The sequence below is a fragment of the Tachysurus fulvidraco genome, chromosome 4, assembly GCF_022655615.1.
Source record: "Tachysurus fulvidraco isolate hzauxx_2018 chromosome 4, HZAU_PFXX_2.0, whole genome shotgun sequence".
Lineage (NCBI taxonomy): Eukaryota > Metazoa > Chordata > Actinopteri > Siluriformes > Bagridae > Tachysurus > Tachysurus fulvidraco.
In genome coordinates this window covers 4,086,228-4,102,888 of record NC_062521.1, presented here as the reverse complement: position 1 = coordinate 4,102,888, position 16,661 = coordinate 4,086,228, and the positions used below count along the sequence as shown (strand labels likewise).

Below are 16,661 nucleotides of genomic sequence, written 5' to 3'. Positions count from 1 at the left end.
TACTCTTTTCAGTTTTGTCGTAGCTGATATATATTTGCTACCCTTAAGCAATAAGTAGGCAGGATAATTTAATACACCAGCCATACAGGTGGCACTTGTCCTCATTTCCACTGATCCTAATGTGCATTTTTTTGTGCACTTGTTAAGTGAACGTTAAGGGGGAAAAAAATTACAGAAACAGAGTATTTATAGTCCGCACACCCACACTCTCTGTCAAATTAGCCGTTAAAAGAAGATCGCATCTCTCCACAGATTATAGAGGTGTGCAATTTAAAAGTTCACACAGACCCATTAATATGAACACAAAGCAATAATAAGGATGGAGTACGAGGTAACTGCTTGTCATCTCTGTACAGATATGGAGTCATGTAATGTTTTTGGTCTTATACTTCTGTTTTCTCAGGGGATTTACCCAAAGGTGTTTCTTTAACTATATAAAAAAATGTAAAGGTTAAAGAACTCAGCATATCATGCACATCATCATGAATAATAGTTTGGTTCTTTACTTTTCACGTATAGAACATGCTGTAAATCCCAGGAGATTAGCCATTTCTGAAATAGTCCAACCAGACCATCTAGTAACAGTGACCATGCTTGGTTGAAAACCAATTAAACACATGATTAAATACAGCTCGTTAGGGGAACATGCTTACTTGCAAGTACAAAATTACTATTTGTGTTTATTAAAACTTACACGAAATCAATGACATCACCACAAAGGAGGTGGTGTGCAAGCAGACGGCTTAGTTGGATTCTGTTTTCTACAAAGTTTATATAATTTGTAAAATAATCATAAAATTGAATGAATGAGCATTTTTATGTTAAAATAAATATTCTGTTTCATTGTAGGAACTCTGAATGTCCTCCTGCGAGTGAAAGGAATCGCTACAGTGGATAATTTAGCATGGACACTATCAGGCCACCAAGGCCCCAACTGGAGGAAGGCTAACGTTGTGGTGTATCCCAGTGGGCCATTTCAGGTACATATACAGTATGTGTGTGTGTGTGTGTGTGTGTGTGTGTGTGTGTGTGTGTGTGTGTGTTAGTGCACTTGCATGTGTCTGCCAATTTGAGCAGCAATCAGTGAGGTAATGATTTAGAAAAAGCCGAGTCATGCTGTGTAACTTTGCTGGATTGACATTTCTACACGCTGCTGAGTCACACTGCGGTTACAATGCGTAGAACTTTTACTGCCAAAGCTGTTGATTCATTTCCTATAACAATGGCTCCAGAGCTATTTATGCCTTGATTCTATTATCTCAGCTTTTCTATAGTGCAAGTATTTGTATGGCAGGTGCTCCAAAACAAACATGTCAAACTCATTGATAACTGTCTGAGTAGATGTTTGTTTAGCATTTTGGAAGGTCTCTCCAACGTGGACGTTGCACAGTGTTAGCATCAGTGTTAAAGCTGCCTCACATTTGGGAAAATAATCGTGTTTTAATTGAATCGACTTTGTAATTAGATGCATAGCTTCCTAACAAGGGCAGTGGAAAACATTTGTCGTCGTGAAGGCTAGATTTTTTTGGCAGTTAGTTGTTTTTTTCCCCCCGATCTAGGCGGCATTCCAAGTCCAGGCTGTTGGTGTCGAACATGGTGTAGCAAGTCTGTTTACTGGATTTTAGTCTAAAGTCATCAAATTGTCAGACTTATGATTGGACAAGACTAAATCGAGTGCACAACTTTGTAAATAATTATGAAAAATTAGATGGATGGATGGATGGATGGATGGATGGATGGATGGATGGATGGAAGGAAGGAAAATTTGCCTGCCTTATCTCGGGTCTGACTTTATTTTTTGTCCCTCCATGACGATCAGCTAAAAGCGTTTTCTCTTTTAATGAAGAGAATTAACAATGAAACCGAGATGACAGCCGAGAGTTAGCCAAGTTCTTCTCTTTCCTTCTGCCCTTCTTTTTCTTCCATTGCTTCTCTACTCCCTTTTTGCCATTTTTGGAGTGTCTGTTACAGAGATAGAGAGGGTGAGTGAGAGTAAGAGAGAGAGAGAGAGAGAGAGAGAGAGAGAGAGAGAGAGAGAGAGAGAGAGAGAGAGAGAGATGGTTCGTTGCGGACCTCATCACGCATTCACTGCAGCATATGTTTTGGTAAGACATACAAGAACGAAGGGTAGACAGGAACGTCTTCTATGCCAAACTTTCTTGTCTCTTCCCCCCCCTCAGTCACTTTAATTTCCTGTAGAGTCTTCATGCTGTACTCAAGGTCTCACTCCTCATTATCTTGACATTGTGCATTAGTCTGACACACAAGACCGAAAGACGGCTGATGTCGGCGCTTCTGAAAACCCGATATATATATAAGAATGCTTGATCTGTATGATACTGTAAGTAGATGATTGTTGCACTATACAACAGGGCTGTGGAGCTCGTTCTCCAATCTGATTGGTCAGAAGGTGTTGATTAATCATTGACTGGTAAATTGTTGTGGTCTACAGTATGTATAAAACTCTTTGATTCATTTTTCTCTAACAGCAGTTTTTGGGTTGTTCCTATGTTTCCAGGGTCCTAAGGTTCCCCATATTTAAATGCCACATAATGAACACATGACAAAGAGTCTTACGTTTCCCAGTTCAGTATTCTGTTACTGCACAATAAGTAATTTTTTAAATTCAAGTATATTTAAGTCAGCTTTTTAATTTCCGTAACGAAATCATTGCATGGTTGTTTGGACATTTCAGCAGTCATAATTATGTTCGAGTGTGTCCAAAATGAACTGCGTTAAAATTAAGTTATGATATCGTGAGCATTAGATTCAGAAACATCCTAGACTAGATTTCACCAAAGGAAGCTATGACCTTTTGTTATACCTACTCTAGGACTCTAGTTATTTTCAGTTCTTTTTATAGTTCTGAAGTTTAGGTCTATTATACTGAGAGCCAAATGGCAGCGCTGGAGAACAGAAAACCACTTTAAACAAGTTTCCACAGTAACCCGTATCATATTAAGCGAATACAAAGCTGGGGACATGTTTTCAGTTTCTTGTTATGTGCCCCATATATATATATATATATATATATATATATATATATATATATATATATATATATATATATATATATATAGCCTACACACATTTCTGTGGCATTTAGCAGACACGTTTATCCAGAGTGACTTACATTTTATTTCCCTTTATACAACTGAACACTTGAGTGGTTCAGGGGATTCGAACTCATGACCTTCTAACCAGTAGTCAAACACCTAAACCACTACCACATCCCATATATATATATATGGTGTGTGTGTGTGTATATATATATATATATATATATATATATATATATATATATATATATATATATATATATATATATATATATATATATATATAATACACACACACACACACACACACACACAGATACAGAGCTGGGGAATGTAGGACCCTGGGAACTGGGCTATATAGGACCCTTTTGTTATGTCCTATAGGGAACATAGGACCCTGGGAACATACAACTATGAAAATAACACCACTGGAACAAAGGACACAGTGAAAACAGGACCATGAAAACATAAGTCCTTGAGAACTGGTATTTGTTATGTGCTTATTTTGTGTCATATAAATCGTGGGGAAACTGCTATATATATATAAGCTATTATTATTGTTTATTGACCTGCAGTTTTGATTGTAATAGCCTGGATTGTGCTGATTTCTAGAATATTCTCTGGGAATTGCAGTCTAGCTTTTTGTGTATGTGGCTCTTTGAAGTTTATGTGTAACTTTAAAAAAAGCCAAACTATACAGCTAAATATATATATATATATATATATATATATATATATATATATATATATATATATATATATATATATATATATAATATGGATTAATCCTCAAAATATAAATTAAAAATGAGTAAATAAAATAAATTAAAAATAATAATGAGTTTTAACAGCTACTTCATATCATATAACAGCCATGTTTATATTTTTAAACACTTATATGAATAATGCCGTAAAAATGGAACTTAATAAGACTGAATTAAGCAACAACATAGCTACATTGACTACATAACTTTGCTTTATAATACGTTCATCCTTTTATAATCCCTTTATCCTGAGTTTTTCTATTATTTTTTTCCTTCTAGGTTTTCTTTTTCTAGGTCACATTTCCCCGAAATTAGTTAACATCATGCCGGGAATTTTAACATACTTTTTTTTTTCCTCATCTCAGTTCAAAGTTATGAAACAGTCATAAGCCAAAATTGGCGTTAAAAAAAAAAAAACAAAACATTAATCATGAGGACCCCTTTTAAAAATGGTCTTGTAAATAAGCGGTTAAGCTATCGAATTGTTAATGCATTGACTTTAGAGTATTTAATGAAGGCTTCATAACTTGTAATAAACCTTTGGGCTCCTTAATATATAATATTCAGCATTGTGAAGACAGTAAACCAGTCCAGCATCCAGTTACAACAGGACAATGATTATAAGAACTAATCATTTTTTTTTATAGTGAGATCCAAAATATAGGTAGGTAAAAAGACCCTTTTCAGGCTTCTCAGTCAGACCACAGTGTGCGTAAGGATCGATGGTAAAAGTCTGAGCCAGACTCCTCCTGATAAGAACAGCCGGGCAGCCGGTTTAATCTAGCCATCTCTCCCCCTCTGTCCATCCCATCTGTTTGTTCTCCCTGTTCCTTCGTTCCTCGCTGTGTTACTGTAAATGAATACAGACTCCAGTCATGTTTTCTAGCTTTCCGCTTAGCAGTGCCAGAAGAGAAGAGGTTCAGTAGGATAGCATACAGTAATACAGCAATCAGAAATTATTACTTAAATTAAACTTATACTTTACTTAATGTCATTTAGAAATAATAAAATAAATAAATAAATAAATAAATAAATAAATAAATAAATAAATAAATAAATAAATAAATAAATAAACGTGCATTGTGTTGAAGGGAAACAATAAACAAGGGACTGTGTATGATGCCAGGCAGAGTTGATTGTTTTCTGATAACAGCATATTTTATGGGGGAAGTCGTGGCCTAATGGTTAGAGAGTCTGATTCGTAACCCAAAGGTTGTGGGTTCGAGTCTCGGGCCGGCCACGACTGAGGTGCTCTTGAGCAAGGCACCGAACCCCCCAACTGCTCCCCGGGCGCCGCAGCATAAATGGCTGCCCACTGCTCCGGGTGTGTGTTCATGGTGTGTGTGTGTGTGTGTGTGTGTATTCACTGCTGTTTGTGTGCACTTTGGATGGGTTAATTGCAGAGAACAAATTCTGAGTCCGGGTCTCCGTACTTAGCCGTATGTCACGTCACGTCACTTATTTGATCATATTTTTTATATATTCATTTTTATATCACAGCGAATGAAATATATCACATGAAACAACACATGGTACTCAAAGTATATCCTGGTTATAGTTGCTTTTAATGTTGTGAAACATCTGCAAAAGGAGCATTCACTTTATCAATTTATCACCATAGCCGTTCAAAAGACCCTCAAAAGACGAGTCGTCCGTCATAAAAAACTTTCTCAAGTTGTATAGCTGAACTTTAAAGCCGAGACGGAAGATCCTTCTTAATAACTGTCCGAAAAACAAAAGTAACCATGTCGATTATTAATGTTTTTAATTTTTATTTAAGTGTCACGTCTAAAGTAAGAGTCCTTGTGTGACTGATAACATATTTGAATGAATGATTTAATTTGATGCATTAAAACCTTGCAGCTCCTGTCATGGCTGTTGTTCTGAAAAATAAATCATCAAGTATTTGTTGTCACAGGAGTCGAAATGAAAGGATGTTAGTTTAAAATGTTTAAGTGATGTTTCACAACATGCTGCCGTACCGAGCCTCGTGTATCCCTTTAACCTGAAAGGGATCGGTAGCAATATTCTGATTGGTCCGTGTGAATATATGATACATATTCATGTATACAGTAAAACCTCTTGAGCTTGTTTATGCCGGAGCAAAGTATTAAATTTTTTTCCACAGTTCAAAGCTTTTTTTTCCCTTTCGAACCCTCGCTGTGATGCCGAAACAGGTCTCGAATATGAAGCAGTAAATTAGCAGTATTTTTTTTCTTCAAAGGAAGTCCGTGGACTTTGTAAAGTAATGTGCATTAACGCTTTATTCTCAGCAAGAGCTTGATTTTCAGTTACACCTTCTAGAAAGAAACACTTCAGTCCACCAAGTGCAAATAGTAGATACTGTATGAAGCATTGTGGGCAGTCGTGGCCTAATGGTTAGAGAGTCTGACTTGTAACCCGAAGGTTGTGGGTTCGAGTCTCGGGCCGGCCACGACTGAGGTGCCCTTGAGCAAGCCCACTGCCCACTGCTCCGGGTGTGTGTTGTGTTCACTGCTGTGTGTGTGTGTGTGTGCACTTCGGATGGGTTAAATGCAGAGAACGAATTCTGAGTATGGGTCACCGTACTTAGCCGTATGTCACGTCACTTCATAAAGAAAAACGATCTCTGGATTGATTATAGTAGTGTTTAGTAGTTTAGATGGGATAGACAGGAGGTAAGAGTTGCACAATAGATGCGTATCTATATGTATCTGTATGTAATAGATGTGTATCTCTATGTATCGTCCCAGTGACTGAATCCGAACGTAAATCCATAATCTTAATCGTTGCCGATGTTCTTACATACTGTAATTCACCGAGTCTAATTACATGCATTTCAGTCTCCTTGTACATTTCATCCTAATCAGCGTCCCTTAAAAGCTTCAAGACGTCCTATGAGCAGAACATCAGAATTAAGTAATAAGGCGTGTCGTGTTAAATTTTTCAACCAGGAACGTGTCAATGTTAAGGGTTGTGAGACATGCTTGTAGGATGACCTTTACAATCTTAATGCCCCGTATAAAGCCGTCACGCTTCTATGTTATGTTATTTACATGGTGGCTTTAGAGATAATTGCATAATACATGAATTAAAAATAAAAAATTTTCCCCCCAAATTTTCCTACCTTAATTAATCTGTAATAATGTCTACTTGTTATATATTAAAAAAAAAAAATATATATATATATATATATATATATATCAAACGTTTTAAAAAATAATTTTTATGAGATGATTTCATGAAGCATGCAATTAAAATTGTATTTAGGGTCCTATGGAATTTATATCAAATGGTTTAAATGCTTAATCTTTTTCTTTTCTTTTATTATTATTTATCTTTTTTTGTTTTTTGAAAAGCCTAAAATCATGCTACCTACATATTTCCATCGTTTCATCAGAAAGATCCATCCATCCATTCATCCATCCATTCATCTTCTACCGCTTTCATCAGAAAGATGTTCTGTCTTACTTAGTTAGAACAAAAAAAAAGAAGCATGCCGTGTTTTGCACCTTGTTGTTGTTGTGTCTGGCTCGGGATTTTGTTGTGTATAAACTCAGGACTCTTAATGCGTTCAAACAGAAGCTGCTCTAACAGACACACGGTGTGATGTGTCGGGATGGTTTGGACGCAGAAGGATGTTTGGGGTTAAGATTTGATGTTATGACTGAAAAAGAAGGAAAAAGTAAGACGTAGACGTAACAGTGAAAAAACAAAACAAAATAATAATAATAATAATAATAATAATAATAATAATAATAATAATAATAATAATAAATCAAGGGGGACACGGTGGCTTAACGGTTAGCACGTTCGCCTCACACCTCCATGCTTGGGTGTTCGATTCCCACCTCCACCTTGTGTGTGTGGAGTTTGCATGTTCTCCCCGTGCCTCGGGGGTTTCCTCCGGGTACTCCGGTTTCCTCCCCCGGTCCAAAGACATGCATGGTAGGTTGATTGGCATCTCTGGAAAATTGTCCATAGTGTGTGTGTGTGTGTGTGAATTTGAGTGTGTGTGTGCCCTGCGATGGGTTGGCACTCCATCCAGGGTGTATCCTGCCTCGATGCCCGATGACGCCTGAGATAGGCACAGGCTCCCCGTGACCCGAGAAGTTCGGATAAGCGGTAGAAAATGAATGAATGAATGAATGAATGAATGAATGAGTGAATAATAAATCAATAGTTAAAGATTTCTTAAAAGTCAAGTAGGATTGAGTATTTAGCCATAGATTGGCTTATCAGGATTGATCTAAAGCAGAAATTTCATCTGGATATTTAACTAGATATAAAATTTGAAATAAGAAATTTTGCTGACTCGATATAAAATGTATTTATTTATTAATTTTTTTAATTTTTTTATTACGTAATATTCAAATAAATCTAAAAAGGGGAAAAAAAGCATTGTTTTCCTTGCACCAGTAACTACTTTAACTGGAATGTGCTTCTTACTTACCAGTAAACTTATTCTTGTTCACCTGCTATAATTATAAGGAACAAACACCACACTATTATATAGGAGGTGTGGTGAGGGAGGCCATACGCTGACCTTCGTCTCTCGTTCACCGCCTTGTTCGTATCTCTCCGTCGTCATGTTTTTGTGAAGCTGGCTGCTTTCCAGCTCTCAAGCCCTGTGAGCTTCTCATCTGCACTTTGTCCATTAACCTCTTTCTCACCCTGTCTCTCTCGCGTGGTCATATATTCATTCCCTTTCTAGCATCTTTCCTGTTTTTTTTTCCCCCTTTCTGTGTGTCTCATCTTTATTTTCTTTTCTTACTCCAGCGCTTTCTTTCCAGGATGGTCGCGTCATGTACACGAGGGATTTTCTGCGTTGCCATAACTCGGCCCTAACCTTCAGAAGCCACATGCTTTAATTAAAGCCTTTCTTTCTGTCTTAATACACACACAACACACACACACACACGAATACACCAAGCCCACAAGAGATCCTATTAAAAATGGCAGCACATGTACCTTTATAAACGAAGCACACTCGAATCACAGCCTTTCAGGCATTAGCCTTGGGTCTGTAATGAAGACGTGTTTTCAGCGTGAATGAGCTTTTTTCCTGTAATGAGCTACACGGCATTAAAGCATGCTAAGCTCACTGTATTTGCATGTGCTAAGAATGAGAGAATAAATACATCCAAGGCAAAGAGCGATTATTATTATGCCCGTTCGAGTTTTTCTCATCAAGCAGCGGATAGCAGTTAAGCCAAGTGCTCTTTGAGTCTAGATGATTTTTATTTCATTTTATTTCTTTTCCTTCCCAGTATTACATCGTAATCGCTTATTATCATAGTGGGAACGGCTGTTTGTGAAGAGTAATTGCTGCAAGAATCTAAAGTCTGGGCTAGAAAGAAATCAGCACTAGTGACTCTTCTCGCTTCAGCATTCATTCTTGCTGTGGTTTTTCTTTATTTTATTTTTTTTGGTTTATTTAAAAGTAGACATTTCAAGGTTGCGCTAAACATATCTCTCATGTCTGTGCTGAAATCCTACACCGAGGTTCAGTCCGTTCGTCCGAGGTAGACGTTGGAAAATTGGACACAACAGAAAGTGTTGAGCAAAGATCATTTCGGTTTTTACTGCGAGCGAACCCTTTACAATTTCTAATGAGATCGGCTTCTTTGCTGTATGTCCATCAATCCTGGATACATTTTACACGCAAGCACATTCGTCGACTCCCGAGGGCCGGTATGACGTCAGACGTTTCACATATGGCACATAATCTGATGTAGATCCTGTATTATAGTATACAAAGATTAAAAAAAAAAAAAAAAAGATTTCACATCTAACAAGATGACAGGGTTAAAAGGGCAAACTTTGACAGCCATCTACTGAACAGATCAGCAGGGTTAGGAATTGTGTGTGTGTGTGTGTGTGTGTGTGTGTGTGTGTGTGTGTGTGTGTGTGTGTGTGTGTGTGTTAAGTGACAGAAAACAGAAAAGCTTTCTAACATCAGGTGACATTACATTTCACTGTTTGACGTTGCTCCTGTGTTTCTGTCTCTCATCCTTTCCTTTGGCCCGGTAGCCAATTAGCACAGAGAAAAAAGAAAGAGAGAGAGTGAGAGAGAGAGAAAGAGAGAGAGAGAGAGAGAGAGAGAGAGAGAGAGAGAGAGAGAGAGAGAGAGAGCTCTAATGGAGTAGAAGCATGTGATGTCCTCTCCATCACAGTATTTTCTTCTCATTTACTGATTCACAACATCATCCTGCTGGAAGAGACTTGGGTAGGGATTAAGGTAAGGGTCAGAATAATTTGGTGTGTGTGTGTGTGTGTGTGTGTGTGTGTGTGTGTGTGTGTGTGTGTGTGTGTGTGTGTGTGTGTGTGTGTGTGTGTGTGTGTGTGTGTGTGTGTGTGTGTGTGTGTGTGTGTGTGTGTGTGTGTGTGTGATTAATTGGACTGGCTGGGAATATCACCAGTGTTTATGTGAAGAGTTTTCTCTTGTCCGGAGACTTGACCTTGCACTTGTCTGTTTCTTTTTCTCTGTCTGGCATGAAGAGCTCTTAACAACACCAAATCTCAAAGACCCTGACACTTCAATTACTTTTCTGAATACAGATATATAGTAAATACACTAATCCCTGTCGTGTATCTCTACGTGCTAGCGGACTTATTCGTTTTTTGAGAAAATGTTCATGTCACGGGGGTGTGTGTGGAGTTTGCATGTTCTCCCCGTGCCTCGGGGGTTTCCTCCGGGTACTCCGGTTTCCTCCCCCGGTCCAAAGACATGCATGGTAGGTTGATTGGCATCTCTGGGAAATTGTCCGTAGTGTGTGAGTGAATGAGAGTGTGTGTGTGTGTGCCCTGCGATGGGTTGGCACTCCGTCCAGGGTGTATCCTGCCTCGATGCCCGATGACGCCTGAGATAGGCACAGGCTCCCCGTGACCCGAGAAGTTCGGATAAGCGGTAGTAAATGAATGAATGAATGAATGAATGAATGAATGTCACTTTGGACATGTCACATTTTTGGTTCATGTCACTTTGGAAAAGAAGTCAGAAATGATCAAATGCCAATCTAGAGCTGATGATAGAAAAAAACACACAAACACACACACAAACACACACACACACACAAAACGTATTTACTGGAGATTTTTAATTACACGGCATTTAGTATGTTGTCATTCCTAACCGCTGCTTCGGTCACTTCAGACTGCACTGGCTCCGCCTCCTAATTAGCATAATCACTATACAGCACCCTATACTATAGAGTTCAGCACATTAACCTGAGCTCAGGGTCGAACCACAGACGCTCCAGCTGTTCAGCGTCAGACGATCTCTGCTGGGGGGACAATGTTTAAAGCTTCAGAGCTGTTTGAATAAAATAAATATAAAATCATGTTAATTGTTATAATACAGAATGAAACAAATCAAACTCTCTAAAAACCTGAAAAAAGTGGATAAACGTTTCAGACACACTCATTTATTTATATTTTTGGGAGAACTATCAAAGGAGGCTGTGACTGAACAGGCAAGAAATAAAATGGGGGGGGGGGGCTATTTGTGTCAATTGGCTACTTTGATGATTGAACTATAAATGGACAAATAAATCAAATGGAAATGTCATGGAATGAATGCATACAGATGAAAATGTTATTAGCTAATCTGTTGTTTTTTTTTTGATGATGATGATGATGATGATGATGATGATGATGATGATGATAGGGGGGCACGGTGGCTTAGTGGTTAGCATGTTGACCTCAAACCTCCAGGGTTGGGGGTTCGATTCCCGCCACCGCCTTGTGTGTGTGGAGTTTGCATGTTCTCCCCGTGCCTCGGGGGTTTCCTCCGGGTACTCCGGTTTCCTCCCCCGGTCCAAAGACATGCATGGTAGGTTGATTGGCATCTCTGGAAAATTGTCCGTAGTGTGTGAGTGTGTGTGTGAATGAGTGTGTGTGTGTGCCCTGTGATGGGTTGGCACTCCGTCCAGGGTGTATCCTGCCTCGATGCCGGATGACGACTGAGATAGGCACAGGCTCCCCGTGACCGAGAAGTTTGCATAAGCGGTAGAAAATGAATGAATGAAGATTTTGTGTGTTGATGGCAACAGTTTCGCTTGTATTCAGAGACTTGGATGTCAAGTGGTGAAAACTCTCCACAATATGCTTTCAGGAGCAACCGGATTTTCAGACGCTACATAAATGCAAAAGGAAGGTCCAGAAATGTGAAAGCAGACTTTCCATAAAAATCTCAGTGGTATTTGCTTTTCTTCTCGCTACTTCTTCAACATTCAATGAATCTGCTGAAGATTAGCGACAGGAAAAAAAAAGCATCCTGTACTGAAGACTTTATCCTCAGATCATTCCGTACTGAATTGCTTCTGATCACGTCCTGCCGTTTTTATCTTTCACTTTAAAACCTCCTGTTTGTTAACTCTTCCTTAATGTTTCAAATGTGTACACTTTCCCTCGCAATGTTGCTTTTGTATACCTGGTATTTACATGCTAGTGTTTGTTTTATGCCACAGCCCCCCCCCCTAAACTCCATAACTCACTACTGCTTAGAGTCAATAGGTTCAGACTTTTTATTCATACCATTAAACAAGCACGCAGAACTCTAATCTGACCGCACATCTAAATAAGCGGAAAGCGGTTTAGTAGCTGTTGTTAATAACAGACGCCCTCTCTGTCTCCACGGCAGTAAAAAACGTCACACGATTTTAAGTCGCAAAAGGATGGAATTCCACTGATAAACCGTCTCGGGTTAATCGAAAGTGTACAAAGCTGTCTTTCCTTTTTATTGATTCATTTGTTTTGCACAAGCATCCAGCTTGTGAGTAATGCAGCGTGCTGGTGCAGAAACAAATTAGGCGTGTGTGTGTGATTAGGTGTGTATAGGAGACACAAAGCTACACTCTTCAATGCTAAAGTAATTAAGCCGTCAGACAAAACTAAGACTGTGTGTGTGTGTGTGTGTGTGTGTGTGTGTGTGTGTGTGTGTGTGTGTGTGTGTGTGTGTGTGTGTGTGTGTGTGTGTGTGTGTGTGTGTGTGTGTGTGTGTGTGTGCCTTAACAGCCATATCATGCTTATTGTACGTTTTTTTTATTTATAACATGTCTACACTGTATTATCTTTAAAGATGGTTTAAGCCCCGCCCACTTTGCTCAAAACCAAATAAATAATATAAGCCAAACTTAGTATCTTTGATCCATTCATTTATTTTTAGACCATGTATATATATGTGTGTATGTGTGTGCGTGTGTGTGTGTGTGTGTGTGTGTGTGTGTGTGTGTGTATGTATTTGTAATAGTTTAAAACCAAATCTTTTTACATTTTTATTCTTATTCCAGATTATAAGTATATTACAGAGTAATTGACACCCCCCCCCATGTTATGTTAAATTTTAGATTTATGTTTATATATATTGTGATTAATTGATAAATACAATTTTTTCAACAAACATTCGTAAACAAGTCGCTGAACAATAAATAAATAAATAAATAAATAAGTAAAAAGGCAGTATTGTATTGACTTTATCCTCAGAAAGTCCAGTCGTAGTTAAGGTTTGTACAGTATTTGGAGTCCATATTGATCGAGTCGTACTCTGTGTGTACTTTGATTTGACCTCCCAGGTGGTGTTCGAGGGGATCCGTGGTGATGGGTTCGAGGGCGACATCGCCGTCGACGATGTGTCCGTTACCAAAGGGAAGTGCAAGCAAGAGAAGCTTCCCGAAACAGGTCAGTTTCAGCAAGCGCTGAGATACGGAAACATTACTCGTAAAATTAACGAAATCTATGTTTTCATCATAGTAAATGTACGTTTTTATTATAGAATTGATGAGGTTTAACTTCTAAACTGTTGATATAATGAATTACCATCCAAAATGTGATTTTTCTGTCTAAAAAGCAGTTATTTATTTATTAATTATTATTATTATTATTATTTAATTATTATTATTTAATTATTATTTTTTTTATGACAGTTACAAAAATCACATTATAAAATATTCCATGGTTTACAGTAAACCATTTTGCAGTTGTCTTTTTGAACATTTCTGGTAGTTCATACATTAAAAATAAAGTAAATCATTGTTATGTTGTTAACCAGCACTATAAAATTTAGTATACAACTGCAGAACAACGTAACAGACTTAAATCATTTGCTACGTTTTTAACATAAAACTGTATTTAACATGGATACATCAATTAATCTTCTAACAGCCTTTCTTTTATACTTTTTCCTCAATTATTTATTTGTTTGTTTGTTTGTTTGTTTGTTTGTTTATTGGCTGTCGTTATCTGGAGAGGATTAGCTGAGGACTGTCAAAATAAAAAAAGATCACAGATGATTAAAAATAAAATAAAACAATTAAAACAGGAAATATAAATACACTAACATTCAAAAGTTTGGGATCGCATGGAAATTTCCTTGTTTTCTACAGAAAAACCATTTTTTTGTATCCAGATGATTCTTTAAGAAAAATGTTTGCTAATCCAAGTGAATCATTTGATAAGGCTAATTGTTAGTTAGAAAACACCTTTGTAATTGTGCTAGCATGGCTGAAAAAAGTAGCCTTCTTTAGGCTAGTTTATTATCTGGAGCTTCAAGAGTCAGGGGTTTGTGTACATGGTACGAACGTATCTTAGCGTTAGTAAGCGATCCCAAAAGCTTTGAACGGTAGTACAGTATATGGAATTAAATAAACTTAAGATTAAGTAGACTTAATAGTACTTAATTAAATTAAATACGTAAATATGTACGTGATTTAATAGTCTTTGTAGTAATAAATCGACGGTATTAAATACACTTTAATAGAACAAGAAAACGAACATAGACTGAAACTTCCACTACATATTCTACTTATTTCCTCAAATGAACATCACAAGGCAAGCGTGCACCTGAAGGGAGAGGGATAAGTGGCCTAAAGAGAACAAAACATCTTTATTCAAAAAAAAATTTCTTTTTCTGGGAATAATCCGCGAACGTTTTGCTGCCAGCCAATCCTGTGGAAACTAGAAGTGAAAAAGCTGATGCCTGGCACAGCACTGGTGTCTCTGTGGCTTCCCTCTCTCCAGTTAGGCCCCTGTGGCACGGCGGAGGACGAGGATGAGCTTGAGCACTCCTCCTGAGCAAATACGGGCACGATGACAGGAAAAAAACCCTGCGCCAAAATGCTGAAAGAAAGCAGGCGACAGTCCAGAGCGCCATTGTCTTCTATTATCCTCATACAGCAACTCAGATGAAGATGATGGGACTGTTCATTATTAATGTGACAAGATGAATTGGATTGCATTGATCCGGTAGACTCGCTACAGATTGACGCTGACACGACGTTCAGTATAATTTCATTCGTTTTAAATATATATATATATATATAATTTTTATATTGCATCCGTAATTCTGCTATATGAAACATGAGGGTTTTTTGTTTTTTTTCAATTTTGAGGATGAATACAAACGATACACCCACGAGTGGTGAACTACAAGCAACACAAGGGACTTGGGGTATATTAGTGTGAGCGTAAGGTTAGGTACAAATCCACATGAGATTATACACAGAGAAATGTGCTGGGGATTTGTACAGAAGCTCTTTTTGGGGATCTTCTTGTGAGACCTACCACAGAACCGAGAAGGTGCAAAAGCTTCATCAGAAGCAAAAAACACACTTCAAGTTCTTTTTCTTGTCCATTTTCACGAGTCAGACTCACGAGGATGGATAAAACAGGGCTTTAAAAAAGAAAAGTCACAAAAAATACGTACAGGCAAAAGTATTGGGACGGCTAATAACAGGCACGGAGAAAACATATTAGGGAACTTGGCAGAAGTAAATAGAAGTTCACAACAATAAACAAACAGTATTATAAACTCACACACCTAAGCTCTAAAGCAAATACCTCAAAGTAAGAAAGTGAATTTAGAGTGCTTACAGTATATAATAAGGAAACCAAACATAAATAAACAGAAGTAAAAACCATTAAAAGACTGGTGACTGTGAACATAGGAGTGCAGACGGTTGCTGCAAGCATCAGCTAAAATTTATTTATTTATTTATTTATTTATTTATTTTTTGCCCAGCACAAGCAAAATGGATTGAATTAATATTTCAAATATCCATTATTTTTTACATCTTATATGATTTCATTGGCTAGCGTGTTCAGGGTGTGAAAAAAAAAGGCACGGTAATTAAATCCAGCAAGGGAATATACAGTACACTCTATAAAAATTCATTCGATGCATCCTTGTAATTCTATATAATGTAAAATGTCATATCATAGTATACTCATGAGTTGATACTCATTCTCTCCATAATAGTTAATGACCTTTTGACTCTTGGATTTTTTTTATTTATTTTTTGGGTGTCTTTAACCCGTTGCAAAGACAAAAAATTTTTTTTCAGTAAAAAATTTCTCTCAAAAAAAACAACAACAACATCATTTCTTTTGTAATGTGTTCATCTGAATTCTACTCTTTCTTTTTTTATTATTTCTTTTTTATATTTTGTTTTTGATTTTTTTGAATATGTAATTGCACCAATTGTACCAATTTGGTCATAAAAAAATTTGTGAGTGTGTATATATATATATATATATATATATATATATATATATATATATATATATATATATATAAAAAACCATTTCGGGAGTCACTGTAATTGACTTCTGTTTAAAAAAAAAACAAAAACAAAAACAAAAACCCATAACATACTGGATTTGACCACAGTTTTTCAAACCAATGAAATTTAATTCAATAATCAATGGCGACTTTTTTTTTTTTTTACATTGGTTTTTACTGTTCATTGTAAGCACTGGAATAAAAATACTCTTCATATTTAATTGAAACCAATTTCATATTTCAAGCCATAGAATGCAGTATGTGAGCTTTATTTAAAAAAAAAAAAGAACAAAAGAAAAT

The 16,661-nt window shown here is 37.1% G+C and overlaps 1 protein-coding gene across 1 annotated transcript in view; it reads left to right on the top strand.

Moving 5' to 3' along the window:
* LOC113655380 (MAM domain-containing glycosylphosphatidylinositol anchor protein 1) overlaps positions 1-16,661 on the top strand; it is a 196,227-nt gene that overhangs the window by 169,846 nt on the left and 9,720 nt on the right. Inside the window, exons 16-17 of the mRNA XM_027165890.2 lie at positions 850-980; positions 13,378-13,483. Of these exons, the coding sequence (XP_027021691.1) occupies positions 850-980; positions 13,378-13,483 (237 nt within the window). The remainder of the gene's footprint in view (positions 1-849; positions 981-13,377; positions 13,484-16,661) is intronic.